The sequence below is a fragment of the Gambusia affinis genome, linkage group LG22 (genome assembly GCF_019740435.1).
Source record: "Gambusia affinis linkage group LG22, SWU_Gaff_1.0, whole genome shotgun sequence".
NCBI lineage: Eukaryota > Metazoa > Chordata > Actinopteri > Cyprinodontiformes > Poeciliidae > Gambusia > Gambusia affinis.
In genome coordinates, this window is record NC_057889.1 from 16,676,725 (window position 1) to 16,698,074 (window position 21,350).

The following is a 21,350-nucleotide window of genomic DNA, read 5'->3' on the forward strand; positions in this document are numbered from 1 at the left end:
TTTCTTTTTATTTTCTTGTTTCATAAATAGTGAAAATGTGTGTTTGATATCTATCTATCTATCTATCTATCTATCTATCTATCTATCTATCTATCTATCTATCTATCTATCTATCTATCTATCTATCTATCTATCTATCTATCTATCTATCTATCTATCTATCTATCTATCTATCTATCTATCTATCCATCCATCCATCCATCCATCCATCCATCCATCCATCCATCCATCCATCCATCCATCCATCCATCCATCCATCCATCCATCCATCCATCCATCCATCCATCCATCCATCTATCTATCTATCTACCTTTGGATAACATTTAAATGAGCTTCTTTTGTTGCTCTTCCTTTCATAATTCAATGAATCACTGAGTAGTTTACCAATCAAACAAAGGCTGGAGAGAGAGTGGGTGAATAAAAACAATGTTCAAAGAAAAACCTTCGGAAAGCTCCGATTAAAATAAAAAAACAAAAAAAACTTTTGCTTAGTACTTGACAGTCTGACTTTCTGATACCACGGTGTAAGAAAAGAAAGTTGCCTTACAGTGGTAGCTATGGAGGTCGGAGTCAGTGAAAGTCAGTGAATGCTTTTTAGTTCAGAAAGATTTTAGGAAAGCTGCTTGCTTTTCCTAAAACTGGCTTCTTGGAAATGAGAAACTATAAGAGCTGCTCCAGACAGGAAACCACACTGCATAGTAAATGAGGCAGCTACTGTGTTAATCATTCTTCATGCAGCATCCACAGGTCTCTCCACTTTCTGATTGCACGGACCTCATTATCACGCCACTGTTGGCTCAGCCGGTAGCCTTTCACGAGGTTTCGCTCCTGACCAGCCAGCTCATTTTGTGACTTGGAACAGCAATGCAGAAGGATTTTTAAACAGCTGGCTAAATATTTTCATTCTCTAGGAAGGATATCCATGGGTTCAACACCAATGCCTGTAAAAAATTTCGAAATGTGTTGTTCAGATTATTATTATTATTATTATTTTAAGTGAATGTAACCAAGTGAAAAACTGGTACCGGAAAACGTTTATTTTGTAAACCCGTTTTGCTTTTATTTCACGTTCCGGTTGTAATTCTCGTTTTTGCCAGCATGTGGTGCTGTTGACGTCTAAAAGTTGAAAAAACCTCTTGCTATGCTTACGTACTCTAACGCTAACTGGTAAAACGGAAGAGAAGGACATTTTCTTCTGCCGAGGCCTGTCGGAGAAGACAATTTTACGGCCACATGAGTGAAGAATCCAGATGTTCAAGGTGCCACTGCTGTTTTTTAACTGTTTTTTTTCCCATATCGGTTTTCTATGAAGCTGCGTTGCTACTTCTCTGAGTTTTAATAGTGCTGTTAACACGCCATTTTACCGAAGCCGTTGCTAGTTAGGTTTACACAAACATTAGATGGACCTAGAATTTTGTTTTCTCAGCTGAATTCAATTTAAAAGTTGGGTTTCTCTCGTTTTTCTTCAATTTTTAAACTCAAAGGTCAAAATTCTGCAATAAATAATGAATTCATTTAACAGCTTTTTATTTTCCTTTACCAATGGGGGCCACTATCAATAGCATAGCGCTTTTTAGCACAATAAAAGTAATCAAGTACAAAACTCTTTTTTTTTGTTATGTTGAAAAGACGTCCTTGCTGTTTATGTCCCACATTAACTATACATTAAGGTGTTAATTGAAACTGACAGATTGGGAGCCTGTCATTTTAAACCAATGTCAATTAAACATGTGGCACAGCTGCAGTTGCACTCAATATATAATGCTTCACCCTACAGCTGGAATTTATTCAGTCAGATGCGCCTCATGTCTGGGTTTTTGAGTCTAACTACATAGGGCTGTTAAACGTATCACAACTCTTTTAAATGGAGGTTTCCAAATAGACGATGTGTTCAATGTTCACTCAGTCACTCCAGAAGACTTGCCCTTATCCCACTGAGATTTTTGGGAACATATACATTTTTTTACATTTTTCTGTTCTCATTTCTAAGATGGTAGCAAAAAAGTACAATTGTGTGAAAAAGCATTTACCCCATTACAGATTTTTTTTCTCTCTTTTTTTTTGCTTCACTTAAATGTTTCAGCTCACGCCATTTAATTTTAGCCATAGTTGATCACAGTAAATACAAAAAGAAGTTTTCATGTAATTATGTCTGTCGTTAAGGAGGAAAGAAACCTGTCCACGCCTAAAATGTACATAATTTTTAAAGCTGTAGAAATAAGAAGTTGTGACTAAAACAAAACCTGCCTGACAGCATGAAGTCCTGATTTTTATTGCAAGGAGGTATTTTAGAAGAACTCAAGAGTCCTGAAGAGAAATGTCCAGTCATTGGTTTGTGACACTAAGCGTGCACACACTCAGATGATGGAGCAGTAAATGGATGTAAAGCGCACCAACACACGACTAATAGGGCTTAAAAAAAAGATTTAGTTGTGAATTAATCAAAGTCTATGCTCAAATCTGTTCCATCTGCTATGTTGTGATCGTAAGTAAGTGATCGTAACACCTGATAGCAGTTGTTGCTATGGGTGACCAATTCAGCTTTTCACATTGGAAGGGATTTAAATTTTCATATGCCGTCATGTTGATTCATAAAGGAAATCATCATTTGAAAAAACAAAAAAAAAAAACCTTTCATTTTCTCTGAAGCTATTTTTCCAGGATCAAACTGATGTCTTTTTTTTTTTTTTCAGCACTCTGTATATCTGCGAAACAAGACAAGAATTGACGAACCATAATCCACGACACTGGGAAAGGTGACCTCAGAAGTAATACCCTAATCTAAAAAACAAAGCTAAAAATATTATTTTTCAGCGCAGCACTGTTGGCATTTTCAAGTTCCTGCCTCTGAGCAATCTCCTTCGCGTTTAATTCTGTCTGCGAACCCCAAATGCAGCAGATGTCCTTAAAATACACTTAGGAAACGTAACATTAGTGCGTTCCTAAAGCGCATCACTGTCAATCAGATGATTACGTCAGTAAATCAGTACCTAGCACGACTCAGCAAAGCAATCTGAAAAGGTCGGATTAAGGGAATTTTGTGTATCGTACTGAAAGGAATACAAGTCGTAACAGCTCATATCAACAGACAGCCACACACAATATAGCCGAAGAGTAAAATGACAAGCATAGTAGAAATGGAGGAGGTAGTATCCTCAGGTGAACTGAAGACCACATATTTTTCTGTAAATACTTGGCAACCAGACATCGTTCTAAAAGCTGGCTAATAAGTAGTTATATCTCCCGGTACCTCGTGTGTCGTGTTGCATTTTTGATGAGCTCTTATAAACTTATGCAGTAGTGCAACATATAGATTTGAAAAAATAAAAACAAAAAAAGCAGACAATACCTGCAGTTCAGTCTGTTAGAATCCACTGAATATTTGCTCTGATGGTAAAACTTCCTTCCTGTCCATCGTTTTCCTCCTGTTTGTTCGAGGTCATAATGTTAAATACCGTGTCCCTAAAAAGTGCTTGACCCTAATGTGTGAGGCTCCAAAAGATCCAGTGCCGCCAACGCAGCGTTTAATTAGTTAAGGTGTTGACAACCTGACAATGGTGCTGAATTTGCTTTAAGAAGATATTCTGTTCTGTCACCTAAGAAAATATCAAATATTGGCATTGTTGGGTAAATTTAACTGCATTTTATGACACCTATAGGACATACCTATGTCATTCCTGCATCATTAAATTAACTATGGCGAATAAAATTCACTAAATTAATGTGTTCTGTTGAGGCTTATTTGTCAGATAAGTAGAACCAGTTCAGAAAAATCTATAAGCAGCTGGTAAGAATAGTTTTTGTTAAGCTCACATTGCTTAATAAAATGTTTTTTATTGGTCTGGAGTAACAGTCTAAAATTAAACTCTAATTAGCTGTTAGCGGGGAAAAAAATCATAGAAATAAAGGCTTGAAAACATCCGTCTGGATGCTAAATGTGTCCTACTTGGTGAATTGAATAACTTAAACATATGAGCTTTTCGCCAGTCTAATGTATTGAATGTGACCGTATATTTTTGCGTACAAATCGGACATGTCGTTTTGCAAAGTGCCACGAGATGACATTTGTAAAATGGCACTGTATAAATGAACTGAATTAAGTTAATATTTTCCCATGTTGGCATACTATTTGCTGGGAAATTAAATTCACTTAAGCCACTCAATTATGACATAATTAAAATGAAGATATCACTTAGGCATTATTCAGTAATTTCACACTGTTGTGATGACAGAAGACTAATGATGGTGCATAGGTCTGCCAAAGCTGCAGGTTTCCGGAGGTCGTGAGGCCAACAGGCCTCTTCTATAGCAAATAATGGAGTCATTCTTGTGTCTCTAGAAGTTAAACAAAACAGAGTCACGTAAAAACCTGCAATAAAACAGCAATAACATTTCCTACACATTCATCTTTCTCCGACTTTATTATTTGGAAGCATGGCCAATACAAACTGAAAGGCTTTGTTCATTTCCTCCATTACCATTGAGAAACTATAGCCCTACACAGGAAGACTGCCATTCTAAAAGAGCACAGAAACTCAAGTCCTCCTGTTTGGTGATTGGCCAGGATGAAATACCTCCAGAGGAATCAAGTCTAATGGGAGAAATCCCAGACAGAGCACCGAAGGGAGACGAGAATCAAGCGAAAAATAAATTTAGCAAACATTTGTCTTCTTTCCTTTCAACAAAATCCTTGGGAGATGACAGAATTATCGATTTCTCACTTGTCCCTGAATGTACAAGGAACAACTAGCGACAGCAGCCACAGTTTTCCTCCGTATCTTGTTAGAACTGCCAACTCCCTTCTAAGTGTCATTAAAATTCTCCTTCTGGCATGTTCACACTTTAACGAGACACTTCGCTTCACACTCGCAAGCCGCTTCATAGACAGTCGAGACAGGAGAATGCATTTGAGTAAAGTTTTAATCTATCCCGCCAATTTCTCCACCTTGGAAAGTATTTCATGAAATCTTAATTGTCAATAATGCTTTATAGCATTTTTGGTAACATAACATTAGTGCATTTCTAAAGCGCATCACTGTCAATCAGATGCTTATTGCATTCAGAGGGAAATTACTGCCAATGTTTCTTTGAAGCTGTTAAGTTTTTTCAAATAGTTTTGCCAAAGGTATAATTCAGATTTGATTCATTCTGAATTGAGAATTATTGCTTGAGCAAAACTAATACAAGTAATTGTAACAAATTAGAACATTTTAATTTGAAGTTGGTGCAAAGAAAAAAAAAAGTTCAGTGCAAGATTATATAACTTAGTCCAGTCAATGAGTAGCTACTTTTAAAAATATATTCTTGGGTTGAAAAATGTAAAAGTATTAAATAGAGGTATAAGACCTCTAATGGTGAAAATATACACTGTAAAAAAAAAAACAAAAAAACATCTCTAATTTAAGGTGAAATACCAGCAGTTGTGGTTGCAAGAATTACCGTACAACTACTGTAAAATTCTGGTAGTTATATGGTATAAATGGATTTTTATCATACAAGTACAGTAAAATCTGCAAATCAGAGATCCATTTTTTACAGTGCTGCTGTGAACAAATTATTATAAATGATTTCTGCGTGTGTTACTTTGATAATTTTCCCCCACTGTTTTGCTAATTTTGCCTGTTTTTAGATTCTCGTGCTTTAAAATTAGCGTCAGTTTATCTTAATTAATTATTTTTTTTACTTATAATCCTTCCGTTTATGATTAGTGAACTCAAATATTGTGTGTGTCTGCTATCTAGGCACAGTTACAGCAATACTAATCCATTTAATAAGCAGCACAGCATCATAGGTTTTTCGGGGGGCCGTTTATAACGATGCCCGATCAATCAGAAAAACGGCGAATGTCACTTTTAATCTTGGTTCTCATCACAGCTGGGGTGTGAAGTGCAACAATAGGGTGGCTAGGTTTGAGGGGTGTGTTTTCGTGCGTCACTTTTCATACATGGAAAAGCTTTCAAGGCTGACATAATGATGTCATTGGGTAATGGGGGCTGTCATCAGTCTTCTCCGCTTTTAGAGGTGAGACGTCCATTTGTGCCAACTGACAGAGCAAAATCCTCTGGCCAAAATCTGTCCAACGTGAGAGAAATCTCGACTGACAGTGTGCTCAGGTCTCCATTTCCAGATTTCTCCATACAATTGTTACGCAGTTGCAGTTTTAAGACGTAAAAGCAAATATTCTCACGTGTTTGATACGTCGAACCACAACCAAGCAGTCATGTTTTCGAGAAGGACTGAACCCTGCGGCCTGTTGTAATCACCACCAAAGCTCTCCCTACACTGTTAGCCTTTGCTGTATTTTCTACAGCTAAATACCGCAAAATGCCCAGTAAAACTAACATAAAACATCTTTACAATTAGTTACTGTAATTTGCATTGCATTATGGGTAAAGGACATAGTATTACAGTAACTTACTGTATGTTTTGAAGTTGCAGTAATTTACTGTTTACACATTGCAGTAGTGGTACTGTATTTATAATATCTTGCACTGTTAGCCTTTACTGTATTTTTTACAGCTAAATACCGCAAAATGCCCAGTAAACTAACATAAAACATCTTTACAATTAGTTACTGTAATTTGCATTGCATTATGGGTATAGTACATAGCATTACAGTAACTTACTGTATGTTTTGAAGTTGTAATTTACTGTTTACACATTGCAGTAGTGGTACTGTACTAATAATGTCTTTGCGCTGGCCATATAAGAATTCTATTTGATTTCCAACGGTCATCATAGATGTTTCATCGTGGTTCTCTGTTTCTGTATTTTTACTCCTTTAGTGGTTAACATATTTTAAGGCAGAAAGAGAGCATGTATTATTTTTTTTTTCACATCCTAGCTAACATTAATATGCAGTTTATCTGGCTACGTCATAAAGGGTGGCTTCGCTTCCAACGTTTTTCTGATGACGTTTGTTTTAAACTCAAGCTTTTTCCGTCAAGTGCAAGTGCAGCTCTGTCGCTGTGGGCTCACACTGCTTCAGCTCTTCGCAAGACAGGTAAAAAAAACACTTAGAAAACTGTTTGAAGCCAATGTATATTTTAGATGGAGCTAACGTAACTTATAGCATCATGCTATAATGCTATAACTTAGCATGAGGTGAAAGATAGAAAAATATGATGGTGTTATTTTTTGAGCTGGTTCGGAATTAACGTTAGCTAAGGTGCTAATTTTACGAAGGTTTTAGCTTGGCTTTTGCCGCTAAATCTTCCTCGAGCGACTAGCTTTGGGTTGAGATAAGCTCAGTGATGAGTGTCTGTTAGCATTGTTGTTACATCCTTTGTCGAACAATATAACGTTAACTGATAATTGATCCCCTTTTTTTTAAAATACATCTAACTGTTCATTTGTTTAAACCATGACCTTGCAAATGTTAAGAGTGCAGATTAGCTAGGTCAACAAGGATGAATTCTAACTTGTTCTTTTTTTTTCTTTTTACCAGATGACTTTTTTTTTTTTAACTCCCAAGCTTTTTCCCTCCAAGTGGCTGTGCAGTTCTGTCCTGCTGAGTGCTAACATAGTTTCAACTCTTGAAAAGACAAGACAACAGGTAAAAAGACAGCTCTTCAAACATATTTGAAGCCACAAAATAATCTGGAAATGTAGAGGAGCAGCTAACCTAATCTATAACTTTGAGCTTGCTACAGCTAGTTAGCCTGCTAAAGTACCATTACATCTCCAACATAGTGTATAAGAGTCTGTAAATGAGGACAAAGGTGGAAAACATTCAAGTGGTTTCTGTTATTTTTTGAGTTGGTTCAGCCACAGTGGCAGGTGGACAAAAAAGTTAATTTCCAACCCTGGTTCCATATAAGGACTGTTCACCTGTTTAAACCATGCTCTTGCAAATTTAAAGTTAAGTCAGTACTAACAGGTGCAACTATGTACAGGTGTAAATTCTGCAGCATTTGTACTTCAGAATTTAGAGAATTTTGTACTCATGTGAAGAAACATCAACACACAGCTAATTATCGGTTTCATGGAATAGAGCAATGTCCTACTTCCGTCAGAGAAAAATAAAACATTTAGAAGAAAAAGAGGACTCAATCTTCATCTTGGTTGATGTAATTTTATATCGACTCTTAACTTAAAACACACATCTTAAATCAGAATTGTTCAATTAATTTGTTAAAGGGATCAATTCACCCAAATTACAAACATTTTGTTAACCCATATTGTACTTAGCCATTCAGATACTGTATTTGTGGAATGTAATGCTTTAAAAATTCATTTAGCCTCACAACTGTCATTCACATCCGCTGTTTCAGAGTGGTAGCAGGATGTAGGGGTAAAGTCTAGTCTAGTCTCCGGGTGAGGTTCTCAAAACCTGTTATAATCTGGGTGAACTGGCTTTAAATATAAATTACTACCAGTAATTCATAATTAAGAGTTTTCCTTTTATGTTTCAAAGGTATCTTCCACCAAGATGTCTGTTGAGATGGAAATGACCTTACCTACAACACCAAGGGTAATCATGCTTGGTAAGAGGAATATTTTCTATCACTATAATTGTTTTGTAGCAATGTATGTAATAGTTATGGTAGTCTGTACTTTTACTCACTAGCATTAGCTTGACAAGGGTTTGTCTATTTTAGGAAATAGCTTGATGTCTGCAACCCGGTGGATGGTCAGTATGGAGAAGAAGGTATTTTTCGAACCTGAGCAACTACATGACTTTGCCAGTGTCCTTGCTGTCTTTTTTTGGGTCATATTATGACTTCAATCTGGAGTATCAGGAGTCAGCATCCACCACACTGGAGATGATACAACTGTAAGTACTCTACACCAAGCCATTTATGAATAAAATTTAATGACAGTTTGACTGATGATGAAGAACCATAGCTGATTGCTGTATTGTATGTCTTCATTTTAAAAAATACAATTAATATATTTTATTTCTGTTAAAAGATTCTTTGTGAGGATCAATCCAGATGTTGATACCAAATGCACAGCCAAAGTCAGTACAAGCCGCAAGATGGGAAGTCTTGTCAAGAGGAAAGTAGTCAGTGTCAACTCCCGGATCAACACCTTCCTTCAACGACTCGCTGAATTTGAATAGAGGACTTCCAACTAGGTAAGCATTTTACCAAATGTACCAAATTATTTTATTGTCTTTTCCTCCTATCTTGCATGTTCTGACTTTACTTTAGGCTTTTTAATATGATTTTAATGATTATTTATAAATGGCATGTGATTCCTACACAATAGCCCTTTAGAGTAGCCTGCATCTTTTCTGTGTCCGTGGTAAAAAGTGGATGTCGCTGCATCTCTTACTAAATCACAGAAATGTTTAAGTGTGTAGTCGTTTAATTGAGGTGTTTTTTTATACTATGCAGTTTTCAGTTTATTAGGCACACCTTTGCAGTAATCCATCAGCACCAACAAAATGACTAAAAAGATTGTTATGACATGTTGTATTTCATCGTCTCCTTGGGGACATTTGCAGGGTCTCAATACAGTACGCAATCGTTTGAATTAGTGAAGACTGACTGACTGCTTTTGCCATAAACAATCCAAAAACCTGAAGTGAAGCCAGTCCTGCTCATTCTTTATGCAGCTTCTATTATCACTTCAGTGTAATTGATTTTTTTTTTAAAGAAATTATCAACTTAATGCTGCTTTATGCCAATGGTTTTATGCATTTGGACATTGTCACTTCAGTTTAATTTGTCAGCCTTCCTGTTGATTTGAAAATGTAGATAACTTCCTGACCATCTCATGACCTCCCACATTGTCTGTCTTATTCTTTACAGTTCAGCTTCCACAAGATGGATCCCACTGATTTTGTTTGACAAATGGAATAAAAGTTCTTCTAATGTAGGAAATGCATCTGATATAACAATATTTATTGATATAAATGCCTACCATATAGTACATTATCGCACTTACACTGTTACTGTGATGTATTGTGTAACAGAGCACATTTAAGCTACTGTTAACTGCTTTCTGACAATGCAGCCTCTGCTGGTTTTTTAAATGAAGTATATTCTATATATTTTTTAAAAGTCAGTCTTTAATAGTTTATGGCTGGTACTTGATGCACACATGTTCATGTTGCTACATACATGTGCCATAAAAATATTGACATGACCTGTAGTGTGTTCTATGGTTTTGTTGTTTTATAGCACATTATATTGTATTGTGACATTGTTCTTTATGACATTGTGAATATATAAATGGATTTTATTTCAACAAATCTGCTGAAAATAAATACCTGTTTTTATTCACACTTTTTTCAGTACTTTATTCAGTACTTTTCGGTTTATGGTAAAATATTCTTGTATTAAAAAATGTAAACTTTAATTTACAGTAAAACTGACATTATGTTGTGTAACAAGTTTACAGTAGACCAGCTTTACTATAAAATACATTTACAGTTTTATGCTATAAACTACATTTACAGTAAAGCAGTCATAACTGTAAATCACACTCACAGTAAAAATTAACTGTGAAATATCATAACAGTAAAGGTACTGTAGAATGGTAATTACAGTAACTTACTGGCAACACTGTTGCCAGTAAGTTACTGTAGAATGGTGATTACAGTAACTTACTGGCAACACTGTTGCCAGTAAGTCGCCAGTAAGTTACTGTAGAATGGTGATTACAGTAACTTACTGGCAACACTGTTGCCAGTAAGTCGCCAGTAAGTTACTGTAGAATGGTGATTACAGTACCTTACTGGCAACACTGTTGCCAGTAAGGTACTGTAGAATGGTAATTACAGTACCTTGCTGGCAACTTACTGGCAACACTGTTGCCAGTAAGTTACTGTAATTACCATTCTACAGTAACTTACTGGCAACAGTGTTGCCAGTAAGGTACTGTAAAATTACAATAAAAAGTCTAACAGTGTAGTGTCCTCTCTGAACAGCTTGAGGTATTTCAGGCTTACGACATTGTTTTAGTAAATGTACCGGAAAAGCAGAAGGCTCGAATCGATAAATACCTCAGATGATGTCCGTCCATTTCTAAAACGATGGAAAGACAAAAATATAATTGTCTTTTCGATATTTCCAAGACTATAAATGGCTGCAAAATTTGTTGGTGGTCATTTTAGCAATTATCATAATTACAGATGCGTTAATCTGTAATTACACTGGCGAAGAGTGCATTCCACCCCTCGCCCAATGACCGTTGGAGATGGGCGCCGCCTCTTCTACAGGTGAATCATCAACCAGTCAGCCCTATTTACAAATGCCAGCTTCCCATTATGTTTGTGTGTGTAATTATTTCGACTTGTCTTTTTTTGGGTGTGGGGCGGGAAACATTCATGGGATAAAAATTGTGTCTGGTGACTTAATTTTATGAGCAGCTTTCAGCAAGAAGTCAGGGAAATACACTGAAGTCACGTTTCTTGTTGTGTTGTTACTGAAAGGAAATCTTGTCCCAGCTTAAAAAATACTTACCATCGCAGCTGTCTACCGGTAGACATGTAGGCCAAATGAGAGGATGCAGCTCGTGCTATGAAGTGTAAAAAATTATCTCAGTTGAATGCAGTGGGTAAAGGGTCAAAAGAAAAAAAGAAAGGAAGTAGCCGAATCGTTTAACCCCCGCGCCCCACGCTGTTTGAGAAAGCCAACACTGTACTGATTTCGCAATTAAAACCAAATGCAAATGTTTGGAGCTCCATAATTCCTTGCTTAAATTTTAAGAGTTGTTCTTTGGTGTTTATACAGTCGTTACGTTGATAGATTTATTTAGTCTGTGGGTTTCCACAGCCAGGGAAATAGTTGCGTTCTACAGGCCCGGATCATTTTTCAAGCCATGTGCTGCACATTCTCCAACAAAGGCCAATTAATCATTTTTCCTCCGTTTAAGCAACAGGGGCAGTAGAAAATAAGATTACACTTAATGATGTGGAAGCTGTCACTTTTAAATTACCATGTTAAACTGTTACTACAGAGCATTAAATAAAAATCCCACTGGTCTTTAAATTGATACATTCTTCCTTGTTCTCAGCAAGGCTTTTATTGTTAGCTTTTTATAAATGCAATTATGCAGCCTGCTGAGCAGAATAGCTTTAAGCGGTCTAATTGAATCACTCAAGTATCACCTTTGCACAATTATTTTTGAAACAGTATCAATATTTCACAAAAGAAATTGTGGTATCAAGGTGTGTTTTTTTTAAATCTCTAAATTAATTAGAGCATTTCCTGTCCCCAAATTTCTATCATACCTCTTGCGCCGCCTTCTGAGCTGCACCACCGCAGCATGATCTCAGTGCCGCATATGTGTATTTCTTGTTCTACAGAATATTTTCTTGGAATTTTGCCAAAATGGTTGAGTTTATCTATCATAATATTGCAGTCTCTATTTTATTTATTTTTTTATTTATTTATTTTTTTTTTTTGTTGTAACCTCAGAGGCTTGTAAATGCCATCTGTGAACCCCAACTGAGCTGTCGGATGCCATTTACTTGTCTGGCCGTTCGAGCAGAAAGGTCTGATTGAAGTTCCGCTGAGACAGCCGTGGTTCCAGAGGTCTTCCGGTTTCTGCTGCTTTGTTTCGGTAAACAGTTTGATTTTAGATTGTCACACACTAACAAGAGAGTCGTCTCTTCGGTTTGTTTGCATGGTCATGTTTAAAGGAATCCTGATGTTTCAGCTTTATTCATCTCTGATCAAAGTCTTCTTTTTAAAAGAGTCGTTTGCTCTTCATCTTCAACGCAAAGAATCATTTTGTGCACAGAAATTTTGAGACGAAACCAGATCAGAAAAATAACTCAGGAAAACTCGACAACAAGTCTTCATGTTGCCTACGGATACAAAAACCGGACAATTAAAGCAGACCAGTTGAAGCTAAATATCAACATTGCCGACCTACCGCATTTCGGCATAAAATACGCCCACAAACCTTTTACCAATCACACAACACTTCACAAAGAGCTGCGTGTGAAAAAGTTTGACCTGAGTCGGGACTAGTAAACAAGTCGGGTAGGAGGACGCCTCTTTAAAATAATAAAGATGAAGATAAAATTTTTGCCACGCAACCACGCCAACAAGAGACTATTTCAACGCTTTGGACGAAGAATTGGAAAGTCTTGAGCAGCATATAGTGTGAGAACATTAGTCATAAATTATTGAATTTAGTTTTTACCAGAGCCATGTGTAATGTAGCTACTTAAAATGTGCAGTACATATCCAGTTTTAAGTAATATCTGCCAATAGTGGCCTTTTTAATGTGGAAATATAAATAATCCACAAACGTAACAATAATGTGACCATGTGTAATCTTTTAGAACAAATAATGTCACAGTTATGCCAATTTTGCAATATGTCATCATATCGAAGGCGTAGTATTTAAAAAATAATAACTTGTGAAAGCAAATAATTAGAGCTGATCATGTAAATGTACAAATAACAAAATTTTGTGGAAATTTTAAGATATTTTTGGGGAGCTTTTGTGCACTTTGCTCATAAGAAATATGTATATAATGAATGGCACAGTGGTTATAAGGTATTTGGTGCTTTAAATGTGCTCAAAAACTTTATTATATTACTGGCAAGATAATACTTTAGTGGCTTTATTACATTCAGAACGACCAAAAATATGGACATAGTACAATATAACATATCCAGCAACCTTTTTACCACTATGACACTTTTACCCTTGTCAATAAGTTTAAACTTTAAGATGCTATGACTGAAGGAGACATGTGACTCATCTGCTCCGCTGCTACACAAACCTTTTAATATCATCAAGTGTTGAGTTTGACGTCGCTTTCCTCCCATTGCAGCCAACTTCATGATGCTCATTACACTAAATTTAATGCCTGTCAATCGGCAACAAAGGGGAGATGTGTCACTTCTAATTGTGATCGGGTTAAAGGAGCTGAAGAGGCAGACAAAGGGTACACGCTGACGGCCATGTTCGTGTCTGGTGGAGGTAAATTCACTGTCAGAAACTCGGGGAGCCTTGAGCGGCTTGAGGCGACAAACTGCGCTGACCAGGACCGCCACGGCTCCTGCATCAAACAGGATCGCTGCGGGAGATGATGAGGAATATGAGAGGAAAAAACCACACCGAGTGGCATCACGGAACGCTACGTGTTCTTAGGCCTGTCGCAACAAATTAATTAATTGTACAATAAATCAAAGCTATCGACGTCTCTTCCGGGTTTTTTCTCTTTCTGTTGATGACACTGACTAAAAAAAGGCTCAACTCCGGTGCTCTCCACTGACCGCCCCTTCCTCATTTCCTTAGTGTAATGCCCAGCGCACACTACACTATCTTAGAGCTGTCGACTGATTGTCGGCCCATTTTCAAAACCTGACAGACCACACATTAGCCGACAGACATCCTTGGTATGACGGTTTGATCGGGTTCAATCCTGCCGTGTGATGTCCAACAATGGGCACAAAATAATGGCTACAAGTTCAGTTAACTCATTTCAAAACCAGGCATTAATCAATGCTTTACTACAATCTACCTGCAATTCATGTGGCTCTAGTGTCAGTCCTGACTGAATGAAAATCATTAGAACCTATTTATGTCACTTAACAAAAACCAGCTGAAAAGTTACCCTGCATAGCACTCCAACTCCTCCCCTCCTCATTTCTATATTCTTTGCACGAAATGTTTTATAAACATTAATGTTGTTTCCTCATATCATCTCCAATGTCCTCTGGACTTCGGGTTGTGCAGTGTCAGCTGTTTGGGATTCCCCTCGGTAATTTCCCCTCAGAAAGCAGGAGGAGAATCCATGCTTTCTGATTGGCTACCTGTCACATTCAACAGGCTGCGTTTACTTGTGGAAAACCCCTGATTTAGATCGATCAGCCTCTACCGGGGAAAATGTATGTGTGAACTAACGTAGTGTGAACTATTGCATCAGGTAGTCAATGTGCTCATCTTCTCTATTTAAATCTAATGATCCCTGAAGGGCAATATGGTAAACAGACTTCATAATCTGCACTCTTTTGGTTGAATGCAGTATTTATTTACACTTTGGTATTTTTATTCAAGTACATTTTTGTTAATGAAGACTGAGAATCCATTTTATTTTTGGTTGTTTTGCTTATTTTATGAGTTCCACTGTTAAGTGTCCTTTTGAAAATAAAATGCATCTATCTTTGGCAGGAAATCGCATGCATTATTACGTCATTTCCATTAAATCAGTGTAAAGAGGTCTTCAAACAATATTAATGTTTATCGCAATAATTTGAGGGGTAGTTGATAAAATCCCCCAAAACTCCTCCAGTTCAACTCCTAACTGGAGCTCCAGTTGTGAGTTGAAAACAAATAACTTTTTATTTCATTAATGAATTCTGACATAATTCAGTCATCAGTAACAATTTACATCTGACGTAATTATCTATGAAATAATTACCTAATTGCGTCTAATTTACTTCCTGTTATTATCAACTCTGAATCCCAGAAGATGCACTTAATGTGAATGTGACACATCCCTGATCAAAGGCAAAAGAGGAAGACACTACAAATTGCTGTAATTGATAATTATTCAAATTGCAAGCGTAGGCAACTTCTTACAAGAACATAATTTCATGACAATTTAAAAAAGTGGTTTCACCATTAGGATCTTGGGTTCTTTTTTTCTGGGTTTGTAGTTTTGTTCACTCGTTGTTTTATGTTTGCCTTATTCTTATCTCGTTCAGATCAGCCTTGTTTCTGTTTTACCTTAGTTCAGTCTGCTCTTAAAAGTTTATTTAATTTCTGTTTAGTTAGGGGGTTTTTTTGTCACAGGTTTGTTTTCCCACTCCCCTGTTTGTGTTTACCCCTCTCTCCATCCTCTCTCCCTCAGTCTGCCTCCAGCTCCTCCCCTCACAGCTGCAGCCTGTTAGCTTATCAGCCTCTGCTTATTGTTTCAGCATTTACTTTCCCAGTTTGTAAATGCCTCTCCTCCTCTCACTCCTGGCTGCTTCCTCCTGTTGTACCCTGTTTAACCCCATGTTGCTGGTCCCTGTCTGTTCTTGCTGCTTGTGCCTTCTGGTAGTTTGTAAGTTCTTGTTTTATTTTTCATTTTATTTTTCAAGTCGCTTCAAACTCACCACCAACCAACGTGACATTCACTGTATATAGGGATAGAAGTGACATCATGAGGATGTCTGTTACACAGAAATGTACTAAAAACAAGCTCCTCTGCTTGAAGCAGAGACCGATTCCCAATCAGGAGGGAACAATCCACCTCATTCTTCCTGCAGACTAGAAAAAAAATATTCCACACTCGTTTGATTGCCCTGTTGATATCTTTTGGGCCCAGACCTACTTTTATCCTGTGATCTGCCTTTGGTTGACGTTCAACAGAGACGAGGGTGTCGAGCGTCATAGGATGATGATTCCACAAAGCAGCAGTGAGTCAGTGAGATGTATGACGATGATGGGGTCTACTTGGTACTCTCGGAACTGGTGAGATCAGAAAAAAAAAAGATGAAGAATAGGGGAAAATAAAAGACTGAGGACATCCTTTTTCTTTTTAGTGCCATTGTTGCTTGTTTTTGAAGAGTCAGTCATGTGTGAGCTGATGCCGTGTCTGGGTGGAGAAACATTTTGTCGAGTAAATGGCTTCTTCCTGGTCCCCAGGGTTTGCAGCTGCTGTTGCCATGCTTACTGCTCCAAGCAAAGTGCTCTGGTCTTCCGAGCTAATGCCTGCAGTTCATCTTCTCAGAGAATTATAATCGTAATTATTTTAGGGTTTTTGTTTTGTCTTTTTTACAATGTGGGTGACGCTGTAACACTAACCAATTTCTTTTTTTTTTCTCTCCTTCTAAACAGCATTTTGCCATGGTAGGCAAAATGCATAAAGTGTTGCTAATAGTTTTAGTTGGACCGGAGAGGAAAACCTCTGCTTGTGAAGGCTAATGTTGCGATCTCGGCCCTATCTGACCCATGAGACGGGTTGTACCAGGATGAGACACACAACTGGATTGAACTGGACAGCGTTCATATAACCTTGTCTGCTTGTAATTAGATTTAAACTGAACATGTCTGTTTAATCTGCCTGGGCCTATATTCTCAAAATGCATTCAGCTAAAATAAATGAAAAAACAAAACAAAAATAGAAATGCTACTAAAACAATCTGGCCAATTCAATTTTCCTAAAGCAAAGCCGACAAGATTAGTAACGTATTTAATTTTTGTGCAAAGTAAGGAAAAAAATGATGACCCATAATGGAATGCAGTTGAAATTGGAATGGAGTTGTAGTTTTCTGTAATGGCAATTAAACACAGCAGCTATGTGTTAATTTTATTTCAATAACTGTTCTGGTGCTTCCATAGGCTCATGAAATGGTCTTTTACTTTGCTGTTTTGACTCGGATAACAAAAGTTTTGCAGCTGAATGAGATTAGTGCGGCTCATCCGTTAAAGGACACTATAGGATTTATGCATAAAACACAGCAGAGTTTCAGATTTATAGGGCGGGGTTTAAACTGAAAGCAACAGTAACAGCAGATCTTTGCTGTCGAGATCTTGTTTTGTGTGTTTGAGACTTTCTTCCTGAGCAGTGGATTTTTATTTTTTTTTCTCATTATTTGGATCCCCATTGCCATGTCAATGGCTACTCTTCCTGTGTTCCCCATCATAAAAAAAAAGACAATTTGCAGAATTTTCATACAATTTCAATTCCACCAACATACAGGGAGACAGTAAGAACTTGGATTGTTTCCAATTTTACACTTCTGAAAAAGACGCAGGCCTCACATTGAAGTTTAAAGGTAATTGCCGTAGAGTTTCGGAAAGTGGAAAAGGAACTTGCTTGTTAGAAAAAGCCTATTCTAAACTTACATCTTGGGTTTACCAAACCCTGATCTGAATGAACCAAAACTTTTCTAGAACAATGTCTTTTGGAGCAACGATAATGTAGAGATGTTTGGTCTTCATGACTGCTGCCATGTTTAATTAAAACAAAGCAAAAAAAAAAAAAAAAGTTAAAATGGTTTCATTGTTTTTCTGCAGCCACATAACCTGGACATCCCACAGCAGTTGAGTCGACCAAGAATATGTCATGAATTAAATTGTGACTAAAACGCTGAAGCACACAGCAAAGCCAAACTTATTTGAAGATCTATAGAGAGAAAATGACAAGAGAGGTGGACATTATACTCAATAGGCATAATGGCAACTTTTGTCTTATTTATGCTGCAGAGGTTTCCGGATTGAGAGTTTCCCTGGAGGTCTTGGGATGCTGATGACAGGAACGAAATGGAAAAGTTGCAAGTTTTGTCCTTTTCCTGTGGAAGAATGGAGCAGCAGGTCAGTGACAGAGAGGTAGTTGTAAGTGAGCATGGATGAATAATCACATGTTTGACAAAGCAGATTTTTCTGACGGTAGGTGAGCAGTGAGAAGTTACTGCTCACCAGTGACAAAAAAAAAGAGAAATAATCCAGGTGTTTCACTGACCTAGTGGAAGACCAGACCTCAGTCTAAATGAAATGAGACCAAGAAAAGAGAAATACTGAAGCAGTATGCTGTAAAAAAAATAAATAAATAAATAAATGTGAGAGACTGATAAAATCAGAGAACCACTACTTCATGTTAGTTCAGCTCAGAGTGACTCCACAAGCAACTGGATGACATCCAAATTAAATAGTAATAAAGTCTCGCCAGCCGACGGCGGCAAATAATGCTGATTTTCTTGAAAGCCTGTGATGCGACAGGAACAAGCCCAACATCCTCCTGATGGCAAAAATCTTCCTGCACACCATAACAGCCAATACTAAGCCTATAGTGGAAGATTCTCACGTGAGCATATGAATGAATAACAACCATCTGATCAATCTGATCACAGCTAATTATTATGATGTTAATGATTGTTAATAAAGATTCAAGAATTGAAGTTAGATACTGAAAAAATAGTTAAAAGTAAAAATTCCACCTGGATATCCTAAACTATAATAGGTGGTCAAGCTTATTTGAGAGCTGATTTTATTTTAGACTTCACTAGATTAAATGTAGTGACCCCATATCATAAAAATATCACTTTTATCGTCAAGCATTGGCAAAGTCTTCCTGCTTCATTGCTGCTTAAATTGACCTTTAAGGAAATGAGGCCCTCTAGTGTTCCAGCTGTGTAAATGACTCGACAGTTGTGAACAGTACATTTTCTACTTACACAATTCAAGCAAATGAAAATGACAAAAAAAAAAAAAATCCTGACATGATAAATCTCAATACAGGACAATTTGTCGTATAAAAGCATTGGCGTGAAAACATGTTGCACTCTTTTTCTTTTTAAATTTGCTTTGTTGTGTTGGTAAAACGATCTTTTGTTGAAACATAAAGGGAATTCAGCCTGAAAGTAAATCTAATATTATAAATGAAGCTATTTTTGAGAGGTTTAGAGTAACGCTCGTCAATTCTTTGTAGGGAAAGAAGTCACTGGAAGAAAAGTGTCGCAAAAAGATGATCTGTTATTGTTCACCAGGCTGTCGTCTCAAACAGACGATGCATTGACGGAACGAACAGTATGCCGATGTTGTACAGACTCATGTCGAGGGACAATGTATTCCAACTTTATCATAAGAAACAGATATCGTTATGGTTTATTTGTTTAACTGATGTTGAGATAATTAAATGCTGAATCCCAGTTCATTCATTCGGTCTTCCCTCGGCTTATTCGCTGCAGAGCCAATTAATGGCAGCCTATTGAAGAAAGATTCATATAATCCGATTAGATGAATGTTAGTGAAAATGTGTTTAATTTAAAATCAGTGGCTAATTTGAATGTTGGGTTAAATTACCTCTCAGATGTCAACTTGGCATGGAGCAGTGTGAGGCTCTCATGATGTGATAATTATTTTTGATTAATTTACTCTAGACATAAACAAAAATATGTATCATGAACTAACAAAGGAAAGCATTGAGAGCTGCAAAAAGACAACGCATTACATTTTATTTATGAGTGTATTATCTGTTCCTCTTACCCAAGTATGTAAGTGTATTTTGCCATTGGCCGACTAACGGTATGAAGCTCGCTTAATCCCATAAATATTCAATATTTTAATTTTACCAACGTCACTGGAAGTAATATTAGAGTCTTGACTTCAGATGATCTGAAAGGGAATCTATGGAGGCTGCAAGAAGGTCAAGGTTATGGCAAAGGAGGCCTTCTGACGAAAATTTGGAGCTCCTTATTAAAGACAAACTTCTAGAACTCCCAACAATTTCTTACCATAATGCTCCTGCCTCTTAAATTGAGAGAGTGGTTTTGGCTGCTCTGCAGCACTCCCGCCTCCTTAAGCTGTTCCTGCAAACGTCTGGTCAGCTGACTGAAAGAGAACTGCTGAACCTTTCCTTTGCTTACAAGAAAAGTATTTTTGTTCGGGTCTAGATCTCAAAATCTACATAAATGTTACAAACTGCATTGTCCAACTTTAATGTTTTATTTTAGAGCAGGGGTCTCAAACTCCAGTCCTCCAGGGTCGCAGTCCAGCAACCTTTAGATGTGTCTCTGCTGAATAGAATAATGAGGTCATTAGCAAGGCTCTGGAGAACTGATCTACACAAGGAGGAGGTAATTAAACCATTTCATTCCAGTGTTTTGTACCTGTGGCACATCTAAAAACTGCAGGACAGCGGCTCTCGACGCCTGGCGTTTGAGACCCCTGTTTTAGAGGCTGTTGGAATAATTTTGCCTTTGTTTGAAATAAGGTGACATTTATTTTCTTATTTGGGTAATCTATCTAAAGTGTGGTATTTTTACGAGAGTATATATAGTGATGATCTCGTTTTGAGATCATCACTATGCCTAATTGGTTCAAACCAAACAACAAAGCAGTCTGATGTTGTTCCTGGGATCTGTTGTAACCACTGTTCCAGTTTGGGGGTCACCCCCATATATATATATATATATATATATATATATATATATAAAAGTAGCATCATCCATAGTGATGATATTCCTAGCTGTTCCCTAACAAGCGGCTAACTTTTACCTATCGGATACAAATGGAAAGTTTGCTGTCAAACAAGCTTAACATATCGCATCCACTCACCGTTGGAGGCTGCGGCCCACTTTCAGCACAGTGTCCACTTATATGGCACACTACCAGCCTTTAAATAAAGCTGAAGCCGGTAACCTGAGCCGTGTTGACACAGTGTTTAAATGTCAGGATTCCATAAACACAGAGAAGGTGGGCCTCCTCCAGGGATTTGTGCGAGCCCTTTCGCTCCTGCATGTTTTAAAAAGCTCATATATGATTAGGTGGATCAGATGGCCGGGGGATAAAACCACAAAGGGCTGCTCTGGTCCATGTGAAAACATTAAGGTGCTCATTATGATTACTTACAACCTGTTGACATCCTGAAATTGCTGTGAAATTGGCCATACTGTCGAGGAATGCCGGATGCAGACAGACAGTAATTGCATTTCCTGTGAGTCTCT

General features: G+C 37.3%; 1 protein-coding gene across 1 annotated transcript in view; it reads left to right on the forward strand.

The window, feature by feature from the left end:
- Nucleotides 1–1,139: 1,139 nt before the first annotated feature.
- The window catches only part of runx2b (RUNX family transcription factor 2b), a 163,943-nt gene continuing 143,732 nt past the window's right edge, over nucleotides 1,140–21,350 (forward strand). The window contains exons 1-3 of the mRNA XM_044106484.1: nucleotides 1,140–1,259; nucleotides 2,694–2,768; nucleotides 18,112–18,219. Coding sequence (XP_043962419.1) covers nucleotides 18,169–18,219 — 51 coding nt within the window. The 5' untranslated portion in view covers nucleotides 1,140–1,259; nucleotides 2,694–2,768; nucleotides 18,112–18,168. The remainder of the gene's footprint in view (nucleotides 1,260–2,693; nucleotides 2,769–18,111; nucleotides 18,220–21,350) is intronic.